The 21,136-nt window shown below is 45.2% G+C and overlaps 1 protein-coding gene across 1 annotated transcript in view; it reads left to right on the top strand.

Moving 5' to 3' along the window:
- The window catches only part of CAPN6 (calpain 6), an 831,133-nt gene that overhangs the window by 396,935 nt on the left and 413,062 nt on the right, over positions 1-21,136 (top strand). Inside the window, exon 4 of the mRNA XM_069612607.1 lies at positions 18,662-18,870. Coding sequence (XP_069468708.1) covers positions 18,662-18,870 — 209 coding nt within the window. The remainder of the gene's footprint in view (positions 1-18,661; positions 18,871-21,136) is intronic.

The following is a 21,136-nucleotide window of genomic DNA, read 5'->3' on the forward strand; positions in this document are numbered from 1 at the left end:
GATGGCGACACAGAGTGTTGTGATCGACCAAATCAAAGGCTGCGGAGAGGTCTAAGAGCAGAAGGAGCGCAGGTTTGCCTGTGTCTCTGATATCATCCATTTGGTTCGTTAAGTCTAAGAGAGCCGTCTCAGTGCCATGACGTGGGCGGAAACCAGATTGTCGTAGGCCAAGGAGACGATTCTCTTCCAGAAATTCTTGGACTTGCAGGTAGGCTGCTTTGTCGAGAATTTTGAGTAAAAATGGGACAGTAGTAATGGGCCTATAGTTCCCTGGAACCGTTGGATCGAGGGAAGGTTTCTTGAGGAGTGGGCGAACCCATGCGCCCTGATTTGGCATCATTAATTCTAGAGTTGAACGATGAGGATTTGGCTAGGGCGATGTTGGCTTTGTAGGAAATGGAGATGGCTTTGAAGGCGTTTCTAGTGACTTCAGAGGGGTTGGATTTTGAGGCAGAGAGTGCAGCCCTCTTCCATGAGCGTTGGTCAAGCAGTTCTTTTGAGAACCATGTATTAGAATGTTTAACTTTCTTAGCTTTTTTTAGGGGGAGTGGAGCTATGGTGTCAACTGTTTGGGTGACGATTTCTTAAAAGGTGTTGGCTAGGGTTTATGGATCTTTGGAAAAGGGGTCTTGAAGGTCTGGCACCTGTATGAACGGTGCTAGCTTTTCGCCAGTCAGTTGGCGGGAGCTCCTTTGCGAGTGCAGCATGAAAGGGGGTGATGGGTCCAGGAAGCCCTTTTTTCGTATTGATGTTGAATTGAATTGATGTTGAAAGATAGTGGTGGTCAGACCAGGGGATGGGACTATTAGTGATGATTTGGATGGAGCAGTTATGTTGGCTAATCCAGTAGAGAGTACGCCCTTTGACATGGGTAGGATCTGTGCAGGATTGTGTGAAGCTCAAGGTCGAGAGGGCATTCTTGAGGGATCTGGCGTGGGGGTCCTTTGGGTCGTTGAGCCCTAGGTTTAGATCGCCCAAGAGGATGACTTGGGATGTGTTTTTAATGTTGTCGGACAGTGAGTGGATGAGGGTGTCTTGAAAGCCTGTGATTGGACCTGGATGTCTGTAAACAATATGCATGTTAATGGTGGGAGACATTGGTCTTTAGTGGGAGGTAGTCAGAGTTGTGGACCAGTTTCCCTTCCACTTCTTTGATGGCCAAGGTTTCCCGGGTAATGAGGGCTACACCCCCGCCTCTCTGGAGCGCACAATCTTTTCTGAAAATGGTGTACCCTTCCGGAAGGGCGAGAGATAGCGCTGGGCCTGAGCTTTCACTAAGCCAGGTTTCTTTAATTATTAGGAGGTCGAGGTTGTCATTGATGATGAGGTCATTAATGTCTAGGGCATGGGCAGGTACTGAGCGGGAATTGACCGAAGTGCACCTGAGGGTCCTGTTAGTCATTGAAAGTGCAGATGCATCAGGCATAGGGGCCACAAGGGGCTTAGGCATAGTATGCAGTACAAAATCACTATTAGGCATAGGGGCCACAGGGGGCTTGGGCATAGAATCCAGTACATCATCACTATTAGGCATAGGGGCCGCATGGGGCTTGGGCATGGTATGCAGTACAGCATCACTATTAGGCATCACATCATCAGGCATAGGGGCCACAGGGGGCTTGGGCATTGTATGCAGTACAACATCACTATTAGGCATCACATCATCAGGCATAGGGGCCACAGGGGGCTTAGGCATAGTATGCAATACATTATGACTAATGGTCATAGGAGCCACAGAGGGCTCAGGTGCCGGCATGGATGTTCCAGTGTCTTTCTTTCTAGTGTTCCCGTGTGCTTGGGTCTCTGATTAAGGCGGTGTGACAAGCCGAGCCTCGCTGCGATGTAGTTTGTTAGGTTGGCCTGTGAGAACAGGGGGCATCTGAGACCTAGCCTTAGGTTACGATAAGCCATGCTGGGGACGAGGTGGGAGGGCACATGGGGGCAGGTGCGCGACCGCAGCCGTGCGTTTCTGATGCATACAGGGGGGGTTGGGCTTGTTGGTTGTCTCTCCCTAGTTGGGGGTGCATGGCTGACATGGTAGCTCTCATGCGGCGGTTAGGTGCCTTACCTTGTGAGAGTGTGTTTGCTGGCACTTCCCGCGCCGTCGAGCAGTGGAGAGCTGCAGAGAATGATCCAGGCCTTTTCCTATGGCCTTCCCCTAGCGGCTTTGCTTGCCGGTCTCCTCCACCTCCATTTATGCCAGGAGGGGAGGGGCTGGCAGGGTGCAGGGGCCAATGAACGCACTTTGTAAGTGCGGGTGATTTCGGTGGTATTTTCCCGCTCGCTGGGTTGTTGTGTCGGGTTGGCATGGCAACTCCAGCAGCAGCGGGGAGCAATGTGGATTGGGGCGGATGGCGGCATTGCAGGAGAACCTTCTTTTCTCCGTGCGGTGCAGATCTCTTCCAGCAGCAAAGTCCCTCGCAGCGGAGCTGCAGGGAGGGATACAGGCCTTTTCCTACGGCCTTCCCCTAGCGGCTTGTTATGTTAGAATATCCAAGAGCATCTGATGCCAAATATTCCTCCATACTAAAGACTAGAGGCAGGGCCGTGAGGAGGACAGCCCAAGATAACCTTGATAGATGGGACCAGAGACAATACAGTGTCGAAAAGCCCAATCTGGGATGTAACATCATAATTAATTCAACAAGATTTGATAGACTCTGATAGGACTTAAATATTACTGCAAAACCACCACCTCTGTGGGTAGCGCTATTCAGACATTTGATGAAATAATTTTGAAGGACCCAAGAAAGGAACATAGAGGAGGAGGCATCAGTAAACTATGTTTTGGTTATGAACACAAAATCCAAGTTTTCTTCTTCAACCAAATCCCCCAAAGCCGCTGCATCATTTACTGCTGACCAAGCATTAATCAGCACAGCTTACGCCTGTGGGGAAATATCATCAGTTAAGCCAGTGGCTTGGTTCCTGGCATGGGCATAAATGTGATGGGTGCGAATTGTATTGAGAGTTCTCAGTGTAATAACTCCTGAAGAGTCTTTTAAGAAGGGCTTCTCTGTAGTAGCTCAGCATTTTTGTTTCAGCACCACTACCAAACCCAGCACAATTTCCTTAAATCTTAATGGGGCAGAGTAACACTTACCCTATCCAGGAATAGGATGAGCCTGATGAACTGCAAAACTGAGGTCAACCGAACTAACCTATTGGCAGAGATCACAGCCGAACACCTACACAGACTGAACACGCCTAAACAGTTTTTGCATTAGCTAAAGCCTGTGTTGTCCACCCAATTATGTCAACACCGGGCCCCTCCTCAGGGAACTATGAGACGTTTCTTTTTCCAAAAGTGCGCAACGTGCTGTCTGCTAAGTGAAGTTGAGTGTATTTTAAAAGCAATGAAGGTCATCCTTTGCACTTGCACGATCTGAATGACACAAGGCCTAGTAGGACGACTTTTATTATATTTCATCCCTGTTCACCCTCCTCTTTTTGTCTTGTTGTGCCTTGAAACACCATTTGCTGTATAGGCACATTATGAACACCCAATAAATAGATTAAATAAATATCCCTCTGTTGCTCAATGAAATCAATTAAAGATCACCACACCATTTGCTGTATAGGCACATTATGAACACCCAATAAATAGATTAAATAAATATCCCTCTGTTGCTCAATGAAATCAATTAAGGATCACCTAGTGGTAAATAAAATTAATTAATCAACACATTAATTAGTGCAGCAAACCACTCATAAAAACGTTTACGACTATGGGCCTCATTACACGGAAGGCGGTAAGGGATAATGGTCACCGGTAAGGGTACCGGTGACCGATACCCCATACCTCCTTACTACGAGGTCCCTTTGCGGGACCCGACCTTAACGCCTGGTGTAGACCATCCGTTAAAGTTGGGTCCCGCAAAGGGATCTTGGTGCTAATTACGGTACTGCAATTTGCGGTACCGTAATTAGCTCCTTCCCCATTCCCATAATGCCCTATGGGGCAAACATGGGAATGGGGAAGGGCCATGGAGAAAGGGGGAATTACCGCCCCGCCAATCTTGGAATGGGGTGGTAATTCCCCTTTTCTCCATGGTGGTACTGGTATGGTACCGGCGGCAACCATGGCGCTAATAGCACCATGGTTTACCGCCTTCCGTGTAATGAGGCCCTATAAAACAATTAAAAGCATTAGCAATCGGGGAGCATATAATCTTGAAAGCGCATATCCACTGTGATTTGCCTATAATGTGTTTTCCCACTTTCAGCTCTTTGGTGTGGGGCAGGGAGTGTGCCTGGGGAATAATGAAGTTCATGGTGGGGCTTATGTTATGTACCCTCAACGATAAGCCCATTGGAATTTGCTTTGCCAAGCATCTCCATTATAATCTATGCACCATACAGATGCCTCTGGGGAGGTGGAGGCATGGGTAGCCACCAAGTGCCCCCGTGCATTTTCAGCTAGCCCTGAAATCACCCATGAGAGCACCAGTGATAAAGGCAGGATGACAAATAGTACCAATATAAGCTACTTGGTGCCTAGCATAAAACAAAGCATCTTGTGGAGTTTCTTTGAACGCTGGTGCTGTGCCTTTAATTGTTACAAAATACACCAGGCCGCGCTTAGCGCCATCGCGGAGTCTGAAGCAGAGTCCAGTCACTTGCCATAAAGTCCGCTGGAGTGAGGACCCGTTGTTGATGTAGCTCGTGGAGTTTCTTTGAACGCTGGTGCTGTGCCTTTAATTGTTATAAAATACTCCAGGCCGGGTAGAGCGCCTGCGCGGAGTCCGAATCAAAGTCCACCACTTGCCAGTCAACTCCCAACGACTGCGTGGCTGTGAGCATTTGTGACACAATCTAGAGCTGCACTCTTGGGGAAGACAGCAAGAAAAGAGGGTGTGGATAGCACTGAGCCGAGCTTTGATGAAAGAGCCTGTTGCCTCAGAAGGGATCTATGTGATCACTGCGACCACATGTAATTGCGACGGCCGAAAATGCCGACTTTTTTTTTAATTAAACCCCCTTTCCACCACAAAGATATGCAGGGGGAGACCCCCCACTACCCCTCCATATTTCTATAATATCCCACCTCCCCACGTATATATGTGGTGTAAAGGGAGTGTTTAAAAAAAAAAGAAAAGTCTGGCTTTTCGGCCGTCGCAATTGTGTGGGCGACATTTTGGGCCATTTCCCTCAGAAGCTAGCGTCCTTTTACTACTCGAAGCACTAATTGAGAGGTAAATTGGTTGACTGTTAAGAACCTTGCAGTCCATAATAACACTGTAGAAAGGTCGGGTTTTCTGAATACTCCACCTGGGAACTTAAAATGCACTGTTCAACCGCATGGCGCTGACTCTGAGGAAATCCGGCAGTCGGGCGAAAACACTGTGCTAACACTTCCCTAGCGACTTGCAACATTGTACAATTGCCTGAATGTGAAATAGAAAAAGCAACTGAAAATCCAATAGTAATAGCTGATGACATCTATCCATATGACAAGATGGATTTGACACCTCCACTCCACTACAGTTCCCACTCTTGTTCAAGAATGTCTAGGTGAATGGGACGATAAAGTTGTGGCTGGGGGGGAGGGCTATCATTTTACTATCAGCACTGCCTGTTACAGCTTTTCCCAGGCCCAGGGTGGGCTCCTCTTCTTACACCACCACTGAAAGCAGAACTCAGCTGGAGACGGAATCTAGAGGCGTTTTGGCCAAGCATAACAAAACAGACAAAAACTGCAACGCTTTTTGTGAGACTATGTAAACGTTTCTCCATGGAAATACTTCTTCCGTCCTGAACCTTTTTGTACAACTACTTGACACTGTGAGCAAAGTCCGCCCGCTGATGCTGACGTAGATAGGGGTTCAGGAGACCTCATTGATGCCAAGCTTATAGAGGGTACTATAGGCATTGAGCCACTCCATGATGGTCCCCTACAGTCACTTGGTGTTCAACATAACTTAAGAAAAAATAAATTGGCGAAAGAGGTTTCTGTAACTGAGAAATCCAGTACTCCATGTGCCCTCAAGGAGGGTGAACTATCCAACTCGGACACACTCTCAAAAATGGAAGATAAAGTGAGCTTAATTTTACAAGCTCCTGGGATTTGTGGGCCAGAATCAATCCAGACCTTTACAGAGAGAAGAGGGATGGAGCTTTCATTGAAGAGAGATATTGTTAGAGCAAAACAAATTATAGAATTATTTGATTCTGAAGCTATATCCCTGATGAAGGTGCATAAAATCAAGTCTAATTTGACAAGACAAGACAGGACCACAACAATAACTTGAAAAGAACGCCGGAAGATGGTGAGAGCCACCTCTCATTGCTTGAGGAAACATTCAGATCAAAATTAACTGAGTGGGGAGCGAGCTCCATCGGTCAAACACGCAAGAGCTTCCTAAGGAGAGAAGTCCAGCCCTTGCAAGGTCCCCAATGAGGGAGACAGGAAAACGTGAGTCTTCATCCTCTTCATCTTCTCTAAGCTCCCCGGACATTAAACAAAGGCGAGCAGAATTGGGAGATCCTAAAACATGCAATAAGGTTCCTATTCATAGAGAAGAAGGGGCCATCTTTAAATCTATGTCAATGTTAACAACGGCCATGGTGCCATTTACGAAACCATATGAATCAATTAATGACACAGTAAAAGACCAAAATACCTTAGTCACCATGCTACACTCCAAGATGATTGTTTTAGAAGGATATGGAACCAGGAATGAAATACTTCCGGAACCTTATACCCGGCCCATGAGAGATAGCGGGACATCTCCAATTCAGAGTGGCCAGTCAACAGTGGCCCTAAATTGTGATTATATTTCAACATATAAAAGGGTCCAGTTGTGAGGCTAACCAAACTAAACAAAATAATCGGAGAAACGCAGATCAGACTTGTTCAAGGACGGGAGTGGTCCCCCAGGAGATTGATAAGCTCCAACAGGTAGCCCTGGTGATTTCAAATTCGTCGAGTGAGGAGGTTTGCATGATCATAAATCCGACACCTCCAGCATGACCCACCATTGAAGAAAATCAAGTTGAATCTGAAAGCTGTAAGAAAAACGCAACTCTAAAGTCTTTTCTGATTTTTGCTTGTAAAAGGAAACAAAGGCCAATGCAGGTTCCAGGAATTAAGAAGCTAGAAATAGCACAAATGGTCAAATCCAATGACTCTAGAGCTTTTCTGAGAACATTGACATTACCCCCAACTGAAAAATAATTGGGGAAAAACACCCAATTCCATGAAGCCCTAGGATCCAGTCCAGCAATCAAACTTCCACCTTATTCAAGTGATCCATGAGGAACAGAATGATAACGATCATTCGAATCTGGTTATGAATCTCTCAACTTACTCCATGGAAGGGGATTGGGAGGGAGAGAACGTGGATCTGCTCCCGGGCCTTCCAAGGACAACTGAAAGCTTTGAAAGGGAAACAAAATCTTCTTCAAGTTTGAACACTGTGCAATTGTTACCATCATCCAATATCTTACCTAATGAATCTGGAAATGGTGACACATTCCTGACCCTGGCTGATAAAAGAGAAATAGTGGAAGTAAAATAGTGGGCTATCAAAAAACACAAGAAGGGACAAGAGAAGAAGAGAACTCTCTCTCCAAAACAACGCTTGTATCCCTTCTCATCGGATATCAAGCGCTCCATTACGTCGAATAAAAAAGATGAAGGTGGAACGAAAGAAAAAGGTTTCTACTCTTGGAGTGTGAAAAGCTCCAAGGAGGCTGGGGGAAAAACAAGCAAGTGCTCTTTCATTTTACAGAAGTAAATCTGTTCAATGTACAAATAAGTATTCTGTCCCTCAACATCAACATGATGGCAATTCCATTAAGAGAGTTCCAATGCGAGATCCATAACGCTGCTTGAGATTAGAATACATTGTGGACCAAAGCAACAACTTCATCTTGAACAGACAGAGGGTGATGATGTTGTTTCATTGAGTTCTGACTCTGCAGCTAGTAAAACGTGAACATATAGCAGTGATTGAAATAGTTCAAGAAGATTGTATGTATTCGGTGGTGGTACAGCTTCATTCAGTCATTGTAAGAGATCTCTTGTTGACAACAGTGGCAAGCTGACAAATGTTAGGCTTTGACATCTCAGCAATTAATAAAGCCCGAGCTAATGAGAAAACCTCACATTATTTTTAAAAATTATTATTTGTATCTGTCACCACTATCACTATAAGATGAAAGAGTAAAATCTCAACGTAAAGGAGACCTCACACATCATAATTCTGAAGGATTAGGAGATGGACTGGTGGGACGCAAGTATCCTCCACCGAATTTAACATTGAAAATAAACTATAAAGGATCTGAAAGAACTGTGAGGAGCATGGAGCAAAAAGGGGAAATATCAGCCAGTCCAAAATCAGAGATTTCATGGGCATGGCTTCCGGAAGTATTAGCGAACACAGGAATCTGTTAGCTAAGTAACATCAGGAAGGAAAACAGATTAACCTTTGTATCTTGGAATACACAGGGTTTTCACCATTTAACATCTGATGGAGATATTAACTGGGCAGCATTTGACATCCTGTCTTTCCAAGAAGCCTGGCTGACCACCAAGACAATTTTGGATGTTTTTTCCATTTGCTTCAATCCTGCGATAAAAGAAGGCATGGGGTGCACTCAGGCAGGATTATTAACATCAATTAGAAATGGTGCGGCCATGGAAGTAGTAAGTACTCTTAACTTGGGTCATTCATCCAAAGCACAACACTTAGGCATGGTAAAGACTGAAAACGAGAAGCAAACTCGAGAGGAAAACATCTATGTATATTTAATCTCTATTGGAACCCTGTGGCCATTACTCTACAAATAATGATGGAAGAAATTGCGAAGAGCTTAGATGAAGCATACAAATTAGAAAACATCGAAATCATCATATGCTTAGATCTTAATATGTACTGCTTAGACAAACAAGGGATGCTGATAAGAAATTATCTAAATTCATTAACTACTCCTCAGAGGAATGGATGGCCTTGGCTCGAACTAATGGACAGTAGATCCTTACACATCCTAAATGGCCAAGTTAGTCAAGACATTCCCCCACGCTCAACCTTGGAAAGAAACAATCAACTTTCAATAATTTACTATATGTTCATTTCAAGCAACCTCTTTAGAGTAGTTAATACCTTTGAGAATCTTCAATCCATAATCTGCTGATGATGGTTTGGATCGAAGAAACGGAAGACTACTACTTAAAATTTCCAACCATGATTGAACCTGCAAATAAAGGGATTCACTTAAGAATAACAAAAAAGTATGTTTAACAACTTATTTTGATGTATGTTCAACTTAACGATAGTGGTGGTTTGGCTCAGTTTTCCTTGAAAGTGGACTATAAATCTATTCTTCAAACATTTTCCCAGAAGAATGCAAGGAGTTTTTTTCCTCAAGAAATATATCTTCATACGCACGATAAAACAGTCGCCTTAAGAAAACATGAGATGATGAGGGGAAATTACAAAACTTAAACTGAGCACTACAGATAAAAATCTTAAGAGGATAAAACAGATTATGTCCAAACATAAGTCTTGGCTGATTTGGTACAAAAGTGTGTTAATTCAACAAGACGCTGAACAAATGCTGTGAACGCTGAGCCGAAAAAACTCAAGGAAATTCTGGTCCTTGATTAAGTCAACTGATATCTCGCAGAAAATATCTCAAATCAATGGAGTAGGCAAAGTATCTTGGATAAGACACTTCACAAATTTGTTTGAAAACCATTGCCTAGATGCAGAAGAAATGCAGGAACCAACAACCCATGGCGGCTAACATACGATCAAGAAGATATTCTCAATATGATAATTAAAGCAAGCTCATCTAGAGCCCCAGGCCCTGATGGGTTGACAAATATAATCTTGAAGAAAACCCGGAACAATGGGTGAAATTAATTAGTTTCATACTGAATAACATCAGAGAAACCCAATCGATCCAAGAGTCATGGAAGCGAGCTATAGTCGTACCGATGTTTAAGAGTGAAATGTGAGAAGACCCAAACAACTATTGACCCATAGCATTGTTAGATGTTATCCGAAAACTGCATGCAACTTTGTTGCTAAAAAGGTTGAATTCTTGGGCTCGTAATCAGAGGAAATTCGATCCGCTCCAGATTGCATATGGCTGCACCCCTTTTGAAATGGCGCAGACAGGCTAAAAAACGGTGGTGTGGAAGGTTGGTGAGAGCAATGACAGTGGTTCAGATTCATTGAAAACCTTCCACCCATCACTTTTGTAGTTACACTTTGTCTCACTATGGGATAGAGGGTATGGCCAGACGTTGGTGCCTTGCTCGCTACGCCATAGGGAACCAAGCTGCACCTCACTGAGGAAGACCAACAAGGCTGAAACATGTCTGGGGTTGCTTGTGTTTCCGGCAGAGGGGACCGGGTCTAGCAGTTCGGGCTGGGCTACTATAATTGGTGGCAGTACCTGACTGATTTGCATATGGGTGGTCCCCTTTTGCAATGGCCCAGACGGTCTAAAAACGGTTGTTTGAAAGGTTGTCCAGAGCAATGCCAGTGGTTCATATTCCTTCAAAACCTTCCACCCAGCACTTTTATAGTTACAGTTTGTCTCACTAAGTGAGAGAGGGTATGCCCAAACGCAGGTCCCTTGCTCACTGTGCCATAGGGAACCAAGCTGCACCTCACTGAGGAGGCCCAACAAGGCTGAAACATGTCTGGGGTTGCTTGTGTTTCCATGCAGAGGGAACCTGGCCTAGCAGTCCGGGCTGGGCTGCTACCATTGGTAGCAGTACCAGACTGATTTTCATATGGCTGGACCCCTTTTGCAATGGCGCAGGCAGGCCACAAAACAGTGGTGTGGAAGGTTGCCCAGAGCAATGCCAGTGGTTCAGATACATTCAAAACCTTCCACCCATCATTTTTGTAGTTTAAAAGAGAAGGTCCAACTTTCCCCCTTTTAGGAAATTTGAAAGTGGTTGTTTTACATTGCTGCTGTGTTTAAAAACGAGGCCTTTTTGCTCCTTTTTAGGAAAGTCGAATCTGGATGTTTTACATTGCTGCTGTGTTTTCCCCCTTTCACTTCCCTGTTTCCCTTCCCCTGCACTTTACGATGCCGCACTTGCCCGATCTGAATGACACATGGCCTAGTAAGATCGTGTGTCTTGTCCTCCCTCCGTACCCTCTCTTGTCTTGTGGCGCCTAGAAACATGTGTCTACAGGCACTTTATAAATGACTTATCAAATCATATCATAAATGTTGATAAACAAAACACTTCTTATAAAAAGAAAATTCTGCCGATTTACACTGGTTCCCCTGTTGGACTTCTATGAATTAAAAGTGGTCTCAGTGCTAACGGTGGGTATGGACGCCCTACTGTTCTTTCAGAAAAAGCAGTAGCTGTTTCTGGAAGGTGCCTTTTTCAAGAATGTTCTGCATCTGCCTAAATCAATTCCAATCCAAAATGTCAGAAGGGAACTGGGATTAATTTCATTAAAGACGCTGGCAGATTGGAAAATGTATCGCTCTTCGGAAAATGCATGCAGGACAATCCACTGCTGATTTTATCAATGATTAAATAAAAAATGATTGCTGAAAATGATAAATTAATTGTCCGATGGAGGGATGACTGTGAGGCGGCCCTAAGCAACTTTGGTCTGTCGATGGAGTGTCTACTGCGGAACCCTCAAAAAGTAAAGCTAAAGATGTGGGAATTGGATTGGATTACTACATATGGAACAGAAAGCTCTTCTATAACCTCTCAAATGAAGTTCGGCCCTTGGGTGACATCTTGGCCTACCTAAAGAAGTGCCCCAATGCATATTACACAGATCAGTTCATGAGGATTAGACGGAATTTGCACAAAACAAAGGAAATCCTTTGTTCTCGATTGTCTGGTTTGATGAAAGACGCTACATGTAGATTTGCAGAGGAAGAGATACCGTTGTGAACACATTTCTTTTTTTGCAAAGCATTGACTGGGCAGAGCACAAGATACTTTAAACAGCATTTGGAAAATATGTCGACTTTGCATGCTGAAGACTAGTGGGGCATTGTATTAAGAGGAGAGGCACTACCCTCATGATAACGACATTTTTCATTCAAAGACTTATACAGTTTGGATTGATTGGGTGTTACATTTGCTAAAAGTTTGTAATAAACTAAAAAGTGCAAACATAAAAAACAAGAGCATTTAAGAAACACGAGAACGGACACCCATGTGTATTTATGACATATCTGTGACAGTGATTCAAACCTGCATCCTTGTTGAGAACATAAGGCACACTGGCCTTCCTACTCATGTCATTTTTGATAACACTGTAACAGTAAAGTGATGGCAGAATATGAGTCTTATGAAATGCTATTGTTTTAGTTTATATGTTGTAGGTTTGCTCAGAACAGCCTGAGCATGCCTTAATGTTGTAATGTGCTACTCTGTCATTTCATGATAATCAATGGTCTTGTCTATCGTAGGTGAGATGAGTTAGCATTCGATGCCCCTATGAGAGTATTTGCGTTTTTCGGGTTGCACACGTCACTTTATATATTTGAAGCAGTCTATGTGGGAATGTTGGTTGCCTCTATGCATGTAGTATTCCTATTATAAACTAAATGTATTCTTTTTTCTGTTTTTAATGTTTAAAGCTTTATAAACTCTTCAAACAATGTCAGAACTTATGTATTATTGTTGATGCTAACCTTTAGATAAGAGATGATGTGTAAATGTTTTACTTTTATTAAACCATAACTCACTAAAAAATAATAATAATAATTTGTAGAGAGTTAGCCAGTCATGGTCAGATGCTGGCTGCCCTGCTTTTTTAGGCAGGTGGCTTCCCTGCATATGTTTCTTTCAAAACGTGTTAATGTATCCGTTTCTCCACTGCGCCACCCATGCATGCTCACAGGCTCTTGTAGTTAAAATGGCGCTGGTTCCTTACTCATGGGGGACTGAGGAAGCCTAACAGCCCTCCAACTCTGGGGAAGCCCCTGGAGACTTCTCAAGCCAATGTAAGTGCCTTAGTTCAATGCAATGGACTAGGTTCCATTTCTTCTCCGATCTGTCAAGCAGATCAGAGCAGTTCCAGATAGCGAACTGCCCTTCAGCCCCACCCATTGTTATATCCACCTGACCCCATGCACAGTGACGTGAGGCGCTGAATAAAGGACCAGCGCGGCCAGAAGCCGGCAGTGCGGAGCTAACGAAGGTAACTGGTGCACGCATGTTTTCTTGCCTTCGTGTCTCACACCACGGGGGCCTACATGCCCAGCACATCCCGATCCCTGCTGGCAGCACCGGGTGGGGTACGTTACACTGGTGACGAGGATTGAACCTTTCCCACAAGGCTGGCAACACATGCTTATTCTGCTGAATAAGCATAATGCAAAATGTTGGGAAACACGCAGGAATCGCACCTCCTGTACACATTGGAAGGATCAACTACATTTTTCATGCCCCACACTCGGCCCACACTCAACAAGGCCACAGGGAGTACAGCCTGATCCCATACGACGTGCACATCACCACAACGCACAAACACGTGAGGAGAAGTGGCCATTTAGCGCTCATAGCCACAGGTGGATGCACACAAAAAATCCAAGATGGCCATAGGACTATCCACGACAAGGCCCGGCACCCCAACGGTAATAGCTGCGTCACTCACACCAAAATATACACCACCGCTTCGAAACCATAGGGGAGCCACACCGGCTCTGGGTCCATTTGACCCTTACACAGATCCATCATCGTTGGAACCCCGCTGGATGATCTGGATCCAAAGGTTAGAGATGGCGATGGATTGTAAAGAAGTCACAGCTCCAAGAAAGCTGAGATTGCACGTCCTGCTCAATGTTGGTGGCGACGTGCTACACAACTTTAACTCTTTGGCTATGGGTGATGGCGCGGATGTCTACAAAGTGGCAAAGGACGCCCTAACTTTCAATTTCTGCACAACAGTACAAACATAAGAAGAGACACTAGACGCACACCACATAAGGCTCAGACGTGCAAATTCGACGATATAAAAAAATAAATTAGGCACAGGGTGAGCTTGGAGAAACTATGAAGAATTGTACTGAGCGAAAAAGGAATAACACTGACAAGAATACTAGAATACAGATGTCAGAGGTGACTGTCACAAATAAGAATAACACAGATGAGTACCACCCTACAAAAATTACAACTTGCACCAACGGCAGCAACCATATCACAGATCACCAACCGGCCAGTACCAAGAGACAACAATAGGGAGGCGCACAACACAACACAGTGGCAGCCAAGAATACCACGGCCGACAGAATGCCGATGGTATGGAGAAGCATGACATGCGGCACATGCGGCAGAAGAAACCACTACCCTTGTGTATGCAGATCATCATACCTGCCCCAATACATGCAATTGAAGCAGCCAAAACCAACCCCCAAGAAGATGAAGCAGGCTGACATACGCTTGGTATTAACCGGTAACGAATTTTCGATGGATGAATCCGGGGACAAGCAATAAGAAACAGCAATGGCTGTAGAAGTGGGAAGAACGAGGAGAAGAGGCAAGATCCACCTTGTATCGGCACTGGAACAAGGAGGTGATAACCGAAGAAGAAAAAGAGTAGATCGAAGTGCCTCGTCAACATACAAGGTCAGGAGACACTGATGACGATTAACAGAGGAGCGTCAGTGAACATCATGCCAACTGACATGCTCGGACGATTGCGTCCTCAATCAGAACTCAAGCATACAGAGTCACTTCTATTCGCCTACGGAAGCAAGACACCTCTGCCGGTGGTGGGACATTTCAGAACCATGTTGAGCAGAGGTGAAAAGACAATCTGGTTTGAAATCTATGTAGTCAATGCAGACATTGAATGCCTACTCAGCTGGGAGTCAGCAGAAGAACTAGGGCTCATAAGCTTTATCTGTGACATCACTGATTCCATGGACATCACAAGCCTACTAGCCAAAAATCTCTGAGGCATAGGATGCCGGAAAGGCAAGCTGGTGAAGCTACATATTGACCCTACAGTTCAACCCCGAGCAGTACGCCACAGAAGAACACCATTCCACATGTGGGACCTGCTGGCAAAGGAACTACAGGAACTGGAGAAGGCTGGCATTATTGAACAAGTGACAGGCCCAACACTATGGGTGTCCCTGATGGTTGTCACGAAGAAGCCCAAACAATCTGGAAAAGTATGCATCTGCATAGACATGTGCCGGCCAAATGCAGCAATAAAATGGGAACGGCACATCACTCCCACCTAGGATGAAATAATTACAGACCTGACAGGGTCCAAAATATTCTCGAAACTAAAACTAGACCTCAATGCAGGCTACAATCAGCTGAAACTACAATGTGATCTGAGATATATCACAACTGTTTGACTCACCTGGCTCTGAGGCGGTACAATAGGTTACGTTTTGGAATATCGTCAGTGGCAGAGGTGTTCCAGCAAGCCATACAAGAAGTCATCAAGGTGTTCCGGGGGTATTAAATGTCAGCAATGACATCCTCGTTCACCCAACCAACAGAGTGGAACACTTGCACTGATTAGAAATGGTCAACGAAAGGCTGGAAACAGCAGGCCTCATGATCCACCTTGACAAATGTGAATTCCTGAAAGAAGAAATAACATTCTTTGGGTTCCGCTTCAACAGCGAAGGAATATCCCACAAGGTGTCAGACATTAAAGGAGTCACCCCACCAAACGCAACTATGCAGGTGTGGAGTTTCCTGGGCATGGCCACATACTGCAGTAGGTTTATCCCTAAACTCACAACCATGTCAGAATCACTCAGAGAACTCACCAGATCCAACGTCAAATGGGACTGGAGCCCTACATGCAAGATAGCATTTGAACGGATCAAAGCATCATTGTCATCGGACACAACCATGGCATACTATGATGAAACCCTACCAACACCAGTCCCATCAGGCTCGGGGCAACCTTTGTACAACAATCAAGAACCAGCGAGACCAGACCCATTGCCTACGCCCCCCAAGTGCTCACACCCACCGAATAACCGCACTCACATATTGAGAAGGGGCTGCAGACATTTTCACATCTATCTCTATGGGCGGAGGTTCAAAGCATACACCGACCACAAGCCTCTCATACTAATCTTCACTGGGTCATCTGCACACCTGCCAGCTAGAATTGGAAAGTGGTTACTACACCAGCAATACCAGACTGATCTGCCCTACCAGGCAGGGACCGACAATCCAGCAGACTTCCTATCCAGCCACCCAAGAGGTGCAACACATGGTGAGGTGGATAAATCGGAAAAGACGGAAGAGCACATCTGCCAGATCCTCAACGCCATGAAGCCTTTTTATTTTTTTTATTTATATATGTTTCTATAGTGCCGTAAACCCGCAGGCATCAGGGCGCTGGGACACACAAAAATACACAGTTTTTTGGACATCCTGATCTCTGACTCCGGTGGTGTAAGGCCAACAGCATCGTCGACATTGTGGAGGCCACACAAGCTGACCCATGCGGCAACATCATTAAGGATACAATACTGGCGGGAGATTTAAAGTCACTCCTCCGCCATGTACACAATTGCACACCAGCGGTAAAATACTTCCTCACAGGGATGTTCCCGGTGCAGCAGGAACTATGAGTCACCAGCCAGGTACTAATTCTGAGGGGCACACGCATAGTAATCCCCATCAGCCTACAAGACAGAATTGTCATGCTAGCCCATGAATGACATCAATGAATGGTCAGATAAAAGGGCAGGATACGACACCGAGTGCGGTTCCCAAAAATAGACTCAAACATGGAAGAGACCATTACATTCTGCCACCGATGCCAAATAATGGGAGCACCACCAAACCTTGAGCCAATACAGTGAGCGGAGTGAGGGTCATCAAGATGGGAAGCCAGCAGCATCGACTTCTGCACAGTACAGGAGGGGACATAACTGCTGGTGGCGATCAACGACTACTCACGGTATCCAGAGGTGGAGATTGAATGTGTCCTCAACGGTGCCAGACACAGTGGTTCCAGCAATCGAAAAAGATTTTGCCACACACGGAATGCCGAGGTACCTCAAAAGCGACAAGGGACCAATGTTCCAAGTAATGGAGCTAAAAAAGTAGATGGACGAACTACAGATCCAGTACCATCACATCACACCCAGATGGCCGCAAGCAAACAGAGACATAGAACGATTCATGAGAACACTGAAAAAAATCCTACACACATCCAAAGCACAGAACAGCCCGTGGAAAGTTGACCTGTACCGGTTTCTAGGAAATTACAGAGTGACCCCAAACAGCTCCATGAGCGTACCCCCAGCAGACCTTATGTATGATACTATTGTGAACTCCTCAATACCACATCACCCCAACAGGAGTGTGGATGAACTTGTCAGTGAATGTACACAAGCCAAGAGATTGATGGCAAATAAACGTATGAGCATCAGGAGAAGAGAAGAACATCCAAACACAAAGTTGGGGACCAGGTCCTGGTGCTACTGAACCCCACAAAATCAAAGTTGGAAACTCGATGTGACCACAAGCCATGGAGAATCATCCGAACGGAGGGAACGATGGTGACAGCGAGCTGAGGGCAAGAGACTTTTGCCAGACATGGTTTGTGGTTCAAAAAGGTACCCGAAGAGATGTGGACTGATGGGGTGAGACAGCCACAAGAAAAGAGAATACACACATAGCACACCCCAACCCAAAGCACTGAGGAAGACAACACACAAGGTGGAAACCCAGGTGAAGCATCGGAAGGTGGCGAACGGCACCCCAAGTCGAGGTTGAGCCAGAAGGAGGAGGGGAATCAGAGTCAGTGCCTCGGCAACGACCCAATGGGTACAACCTAAGGACAGCCCCAAGGGTCCCAGGAAAACTAAGAGACTATGGGCCTCATTACCATTTTGGCTGTAAAATCGGATCTGGGTTCCCAGAATGGGGAATTACCGGGCCATTCCGAGTTTGGAGGGCCCGGTAATTCCTCCCTCCAGGAACCCGGGCCTTCCCCATTCCCACTTCAGCCCCCATAGGGCTGAATGGGAATGGGGGAGGGAGCAAACAACGGCCCGATTACGAGCGGCCCGTTGTTTGCTCCCTCTTCCCTTGGCGGGACCCGGTAAGGACGCCTGGTTTGACCAGGCGTTAATTACAGGGTCCCGCGAGGGGAGCTTGTAATGAGGCAGAACGGGTTTAACGGGTCTGCCTCCTTTAGCAGGTCCCGTTAACCCGTTCCGCATCACTTGTAATGAGGCCCTATGAGTGGTGAAGGCCCATACAGCTATATTGACTCTTATGTTTGGGTGGACGAACCTGTGCAGGACTAGATAGCACAGGGGACAGTATATGTGTTTTGGTTACATTTCATTCATTGGGATAAAGGAGGAATGTTATATCCGCCTCGCATCCCGCATGCGCGGTGACGTGAGGCGCTGAATAAAGGACCTGCACGGCCAAAAGCCGGCAGAGCGGTGCTAATGAAAGTAACTGGTGCACGTGTGTTTTCTTGCCTCTGTGTCTCACACCACGGGGCCTCCATGCTCAGCACATCCCGACCTCGATCCCCGCTGGCAGCACCGGCCGGGGGACATTACACCCACTTCAGAGTGAACATTGAAAGGCCTGGGTCGTTCATATTAAATATGATGCATTTCATACTGTGATGTGATTGTCAGGAGGATGTACTAAATAAACAAAACCTGAACTTTCCTAATTATTGGTCGCACTCCCTCTTTCCAGGTTATTCCAGATTGGAAACAGCAAGAATGGAATCCGAGAAGACCCCACGGGTACGTGGGGCTATTTCATTTCCGCTTTTGGTCTTTGGGACAATGGATCGACGTTGTTATTGATGATCGGCTGCCAACAATGGATGGAAGTTTAATCTACTGCAGATCCAATAAACGCAATGAGTTCTGGAGCGCATTGCTGGAGAAAGCCTATGCCAAGTAAGGATTCCCAATTCACGGATGCTCCCCACATTGTAAGGTTGGGACAGTCTATTTATACAGCATGCAATGTATTCTTGGTGCAGTGCTTCGCTGCCTAGTCCCATCTTCTAGAATCGTATGGGGCAAAAAGACATAGTTGCCAACATGACTGATTCCAATCTGTAGGTGCTTATGCAGAACATATGTTTTCTTTGCTTTCTAGGACCTGAAGTCTGAGTTTTATAATGGGAAAAGTAAAACTACAAATCCCAGAATGCAAAGAAAAAAAACAGGACTGGACAAGAACCTTCAGATTGGGATGGGTCATGTTAGCAAATATACAAATAGAGATGGATTCACTCGGATCTTGAGTGTCAATGACTAAAACACTGTTGATCTTGCGAAGAGCCAGGCAAATCATGCATAGGAGACACACAGGAAAAGGATCCACCAGGTTCCTTTGCAGATTAACAGTTTCCATAGCGGGTAATAGACGTCCTGGCATGTCTGTGTTTCCTTGCAACACAAAAGCGATCAACATGTTACACATTTACAATGGAAAAAGCAACATCTGGACCTAACCTGGGCCTTTAATGAGTGTGGGAGGGATTCTGCAAACCTAATGGAGGCCCTGACATTTTGAAAAGCTGCCCTCACGCCACTAAAGGCCTAATTAAAGGATTCTAACAATAAAACCTAAGTGGTATTTTGAATACCTTCTATTTTAATAATTTTGCACATATCTGATTTATAACCACATATAATTAGGTGGTCTTTTAAAAATATAAAGTACTGAAAATACCACTTATTTTTAAAATGTCCATCATATCTGTTATGCTTTTGGATCCCTTTGAAGTTGCGTTTTCTTTTGTTAATACCTCACTTTCCGGCTACAGCACTGCGAGCTCCGAGCAGCTCTTGCTGTGAACACGAAGCTTCCTGGAGGAGGCCGTATGGGCCACCACCACGTCACTTGTCACGTGACTTGAGAGGACCCATTTAAACAGCGGTAGAGCGCCCGAGCAGGGTGCTTTTGGATCCCTTTGAAGTTGCGTTTTCTTTTGTTAATACCTCACTTTCCGGCTACAGCACTGCGAGCTCCGAGCAGCTCTTGCTGTGAACACGAAGCTTCCTGGAGGAGGCCGTGTGGGACACCACCACGTGACTTGTCACGTGACTTGAGAGGACCCATTTAAACAGCGGAAGAGCACCCTTGCGGCGTTAAGCCCTGGAAGGCAGTAAGGGCTGGAGTCGCTGTTTTGCTGTTCGGCTGTGAGTAATCTGGTCTACTGCTACCAACTTCTGACCTACGTCCTTCTTAAGCTTCCAGGGTACGGGGTGGAGAGTCGGACTCTGGCAGCTCCACAAGCCGTCGGGCGTTCCCCACCCTGCAACCGAGTGCTTATTTTAAACCCATTCCTTAAATGTGGATATTTTAAATAACTATGCTTCTAAGCTGACGCAATTATAATTATATCAGAGGTTGCGAGTTGTTCTCCCCTCTGGGTTTAATTTAAACACATTCCTTTTGGCACAACTACAGTACAGAATGATTTGATTTTTATATTAGTCTTGTTCCCAGCCATTTTCAAAAAAATAAATAAATAAAAAAAACTAAAAAAAAAACTAAATTTGTGTCTCTGCTTCTTAGAGGCTGCGGGCTGATCTCCCCTCAGGGTGTTCTTTTTTCTAATATAATATTTTCTAATATATTTCTCTTCTGTTTTTTTTTCTTTTTTTCATAATATGCCCGCACTTAGAAGCGGGTTTGAAACTGTTGTGAGTCAAGCTACTAAGATAGTAGAGGTCCAATCAGGCTCTCTGACTCATTGTGAGGCGCTTACTAGTATTGACTACACTGAAAATATGGCTGCCTCGATTTTATTGGTTGAGAATATTAATGAAAATTCTAATATTAGAGCTGAAGGGAGCCCGAAGGGATATCCTACCACAGATCCTGCAATTTTGAATGTTGTAGCTTTGACTAAGGTAAATGTGGACACACCAGTCATAGAGGATACGGGGGCTAATAGGGACATTACAGACTCCAGACAGGAACTTACAGATGAGGAATGTCTTCAACAAATTCGAATTGGTACTAAAAGGGTAGTTCGGTATCATGCGTCCACTCCTCTTCAGAAGAGGATTATTACTGGGAAACTACAGGCAGGGGATAATCAATGCTTGGATTCTCTGATATGGAAGGGGAAACAACCGTGTGGAACTATGCAATTCTCTCACATTTCGCCGGCAACATTTATCCTTGGGAAGGATAATAAGGATA

This window comes from Ambystoma mexicanum, chromosome 5p (genome assembly GCF_040938575.1).
Source record: "Ambystoma mexicanum isolate Mex_15411 chromosome 5p, UKY_AmexF1_1, whole genome shotgun sequence".
In the NCBI taxonomy this organism is placed as follows: Eukaryota; Metazoa; Chordata; class Amphibia; order Caudata; family Ambystomatidae; genus Ambystoma; species Ambystoma mexicanum.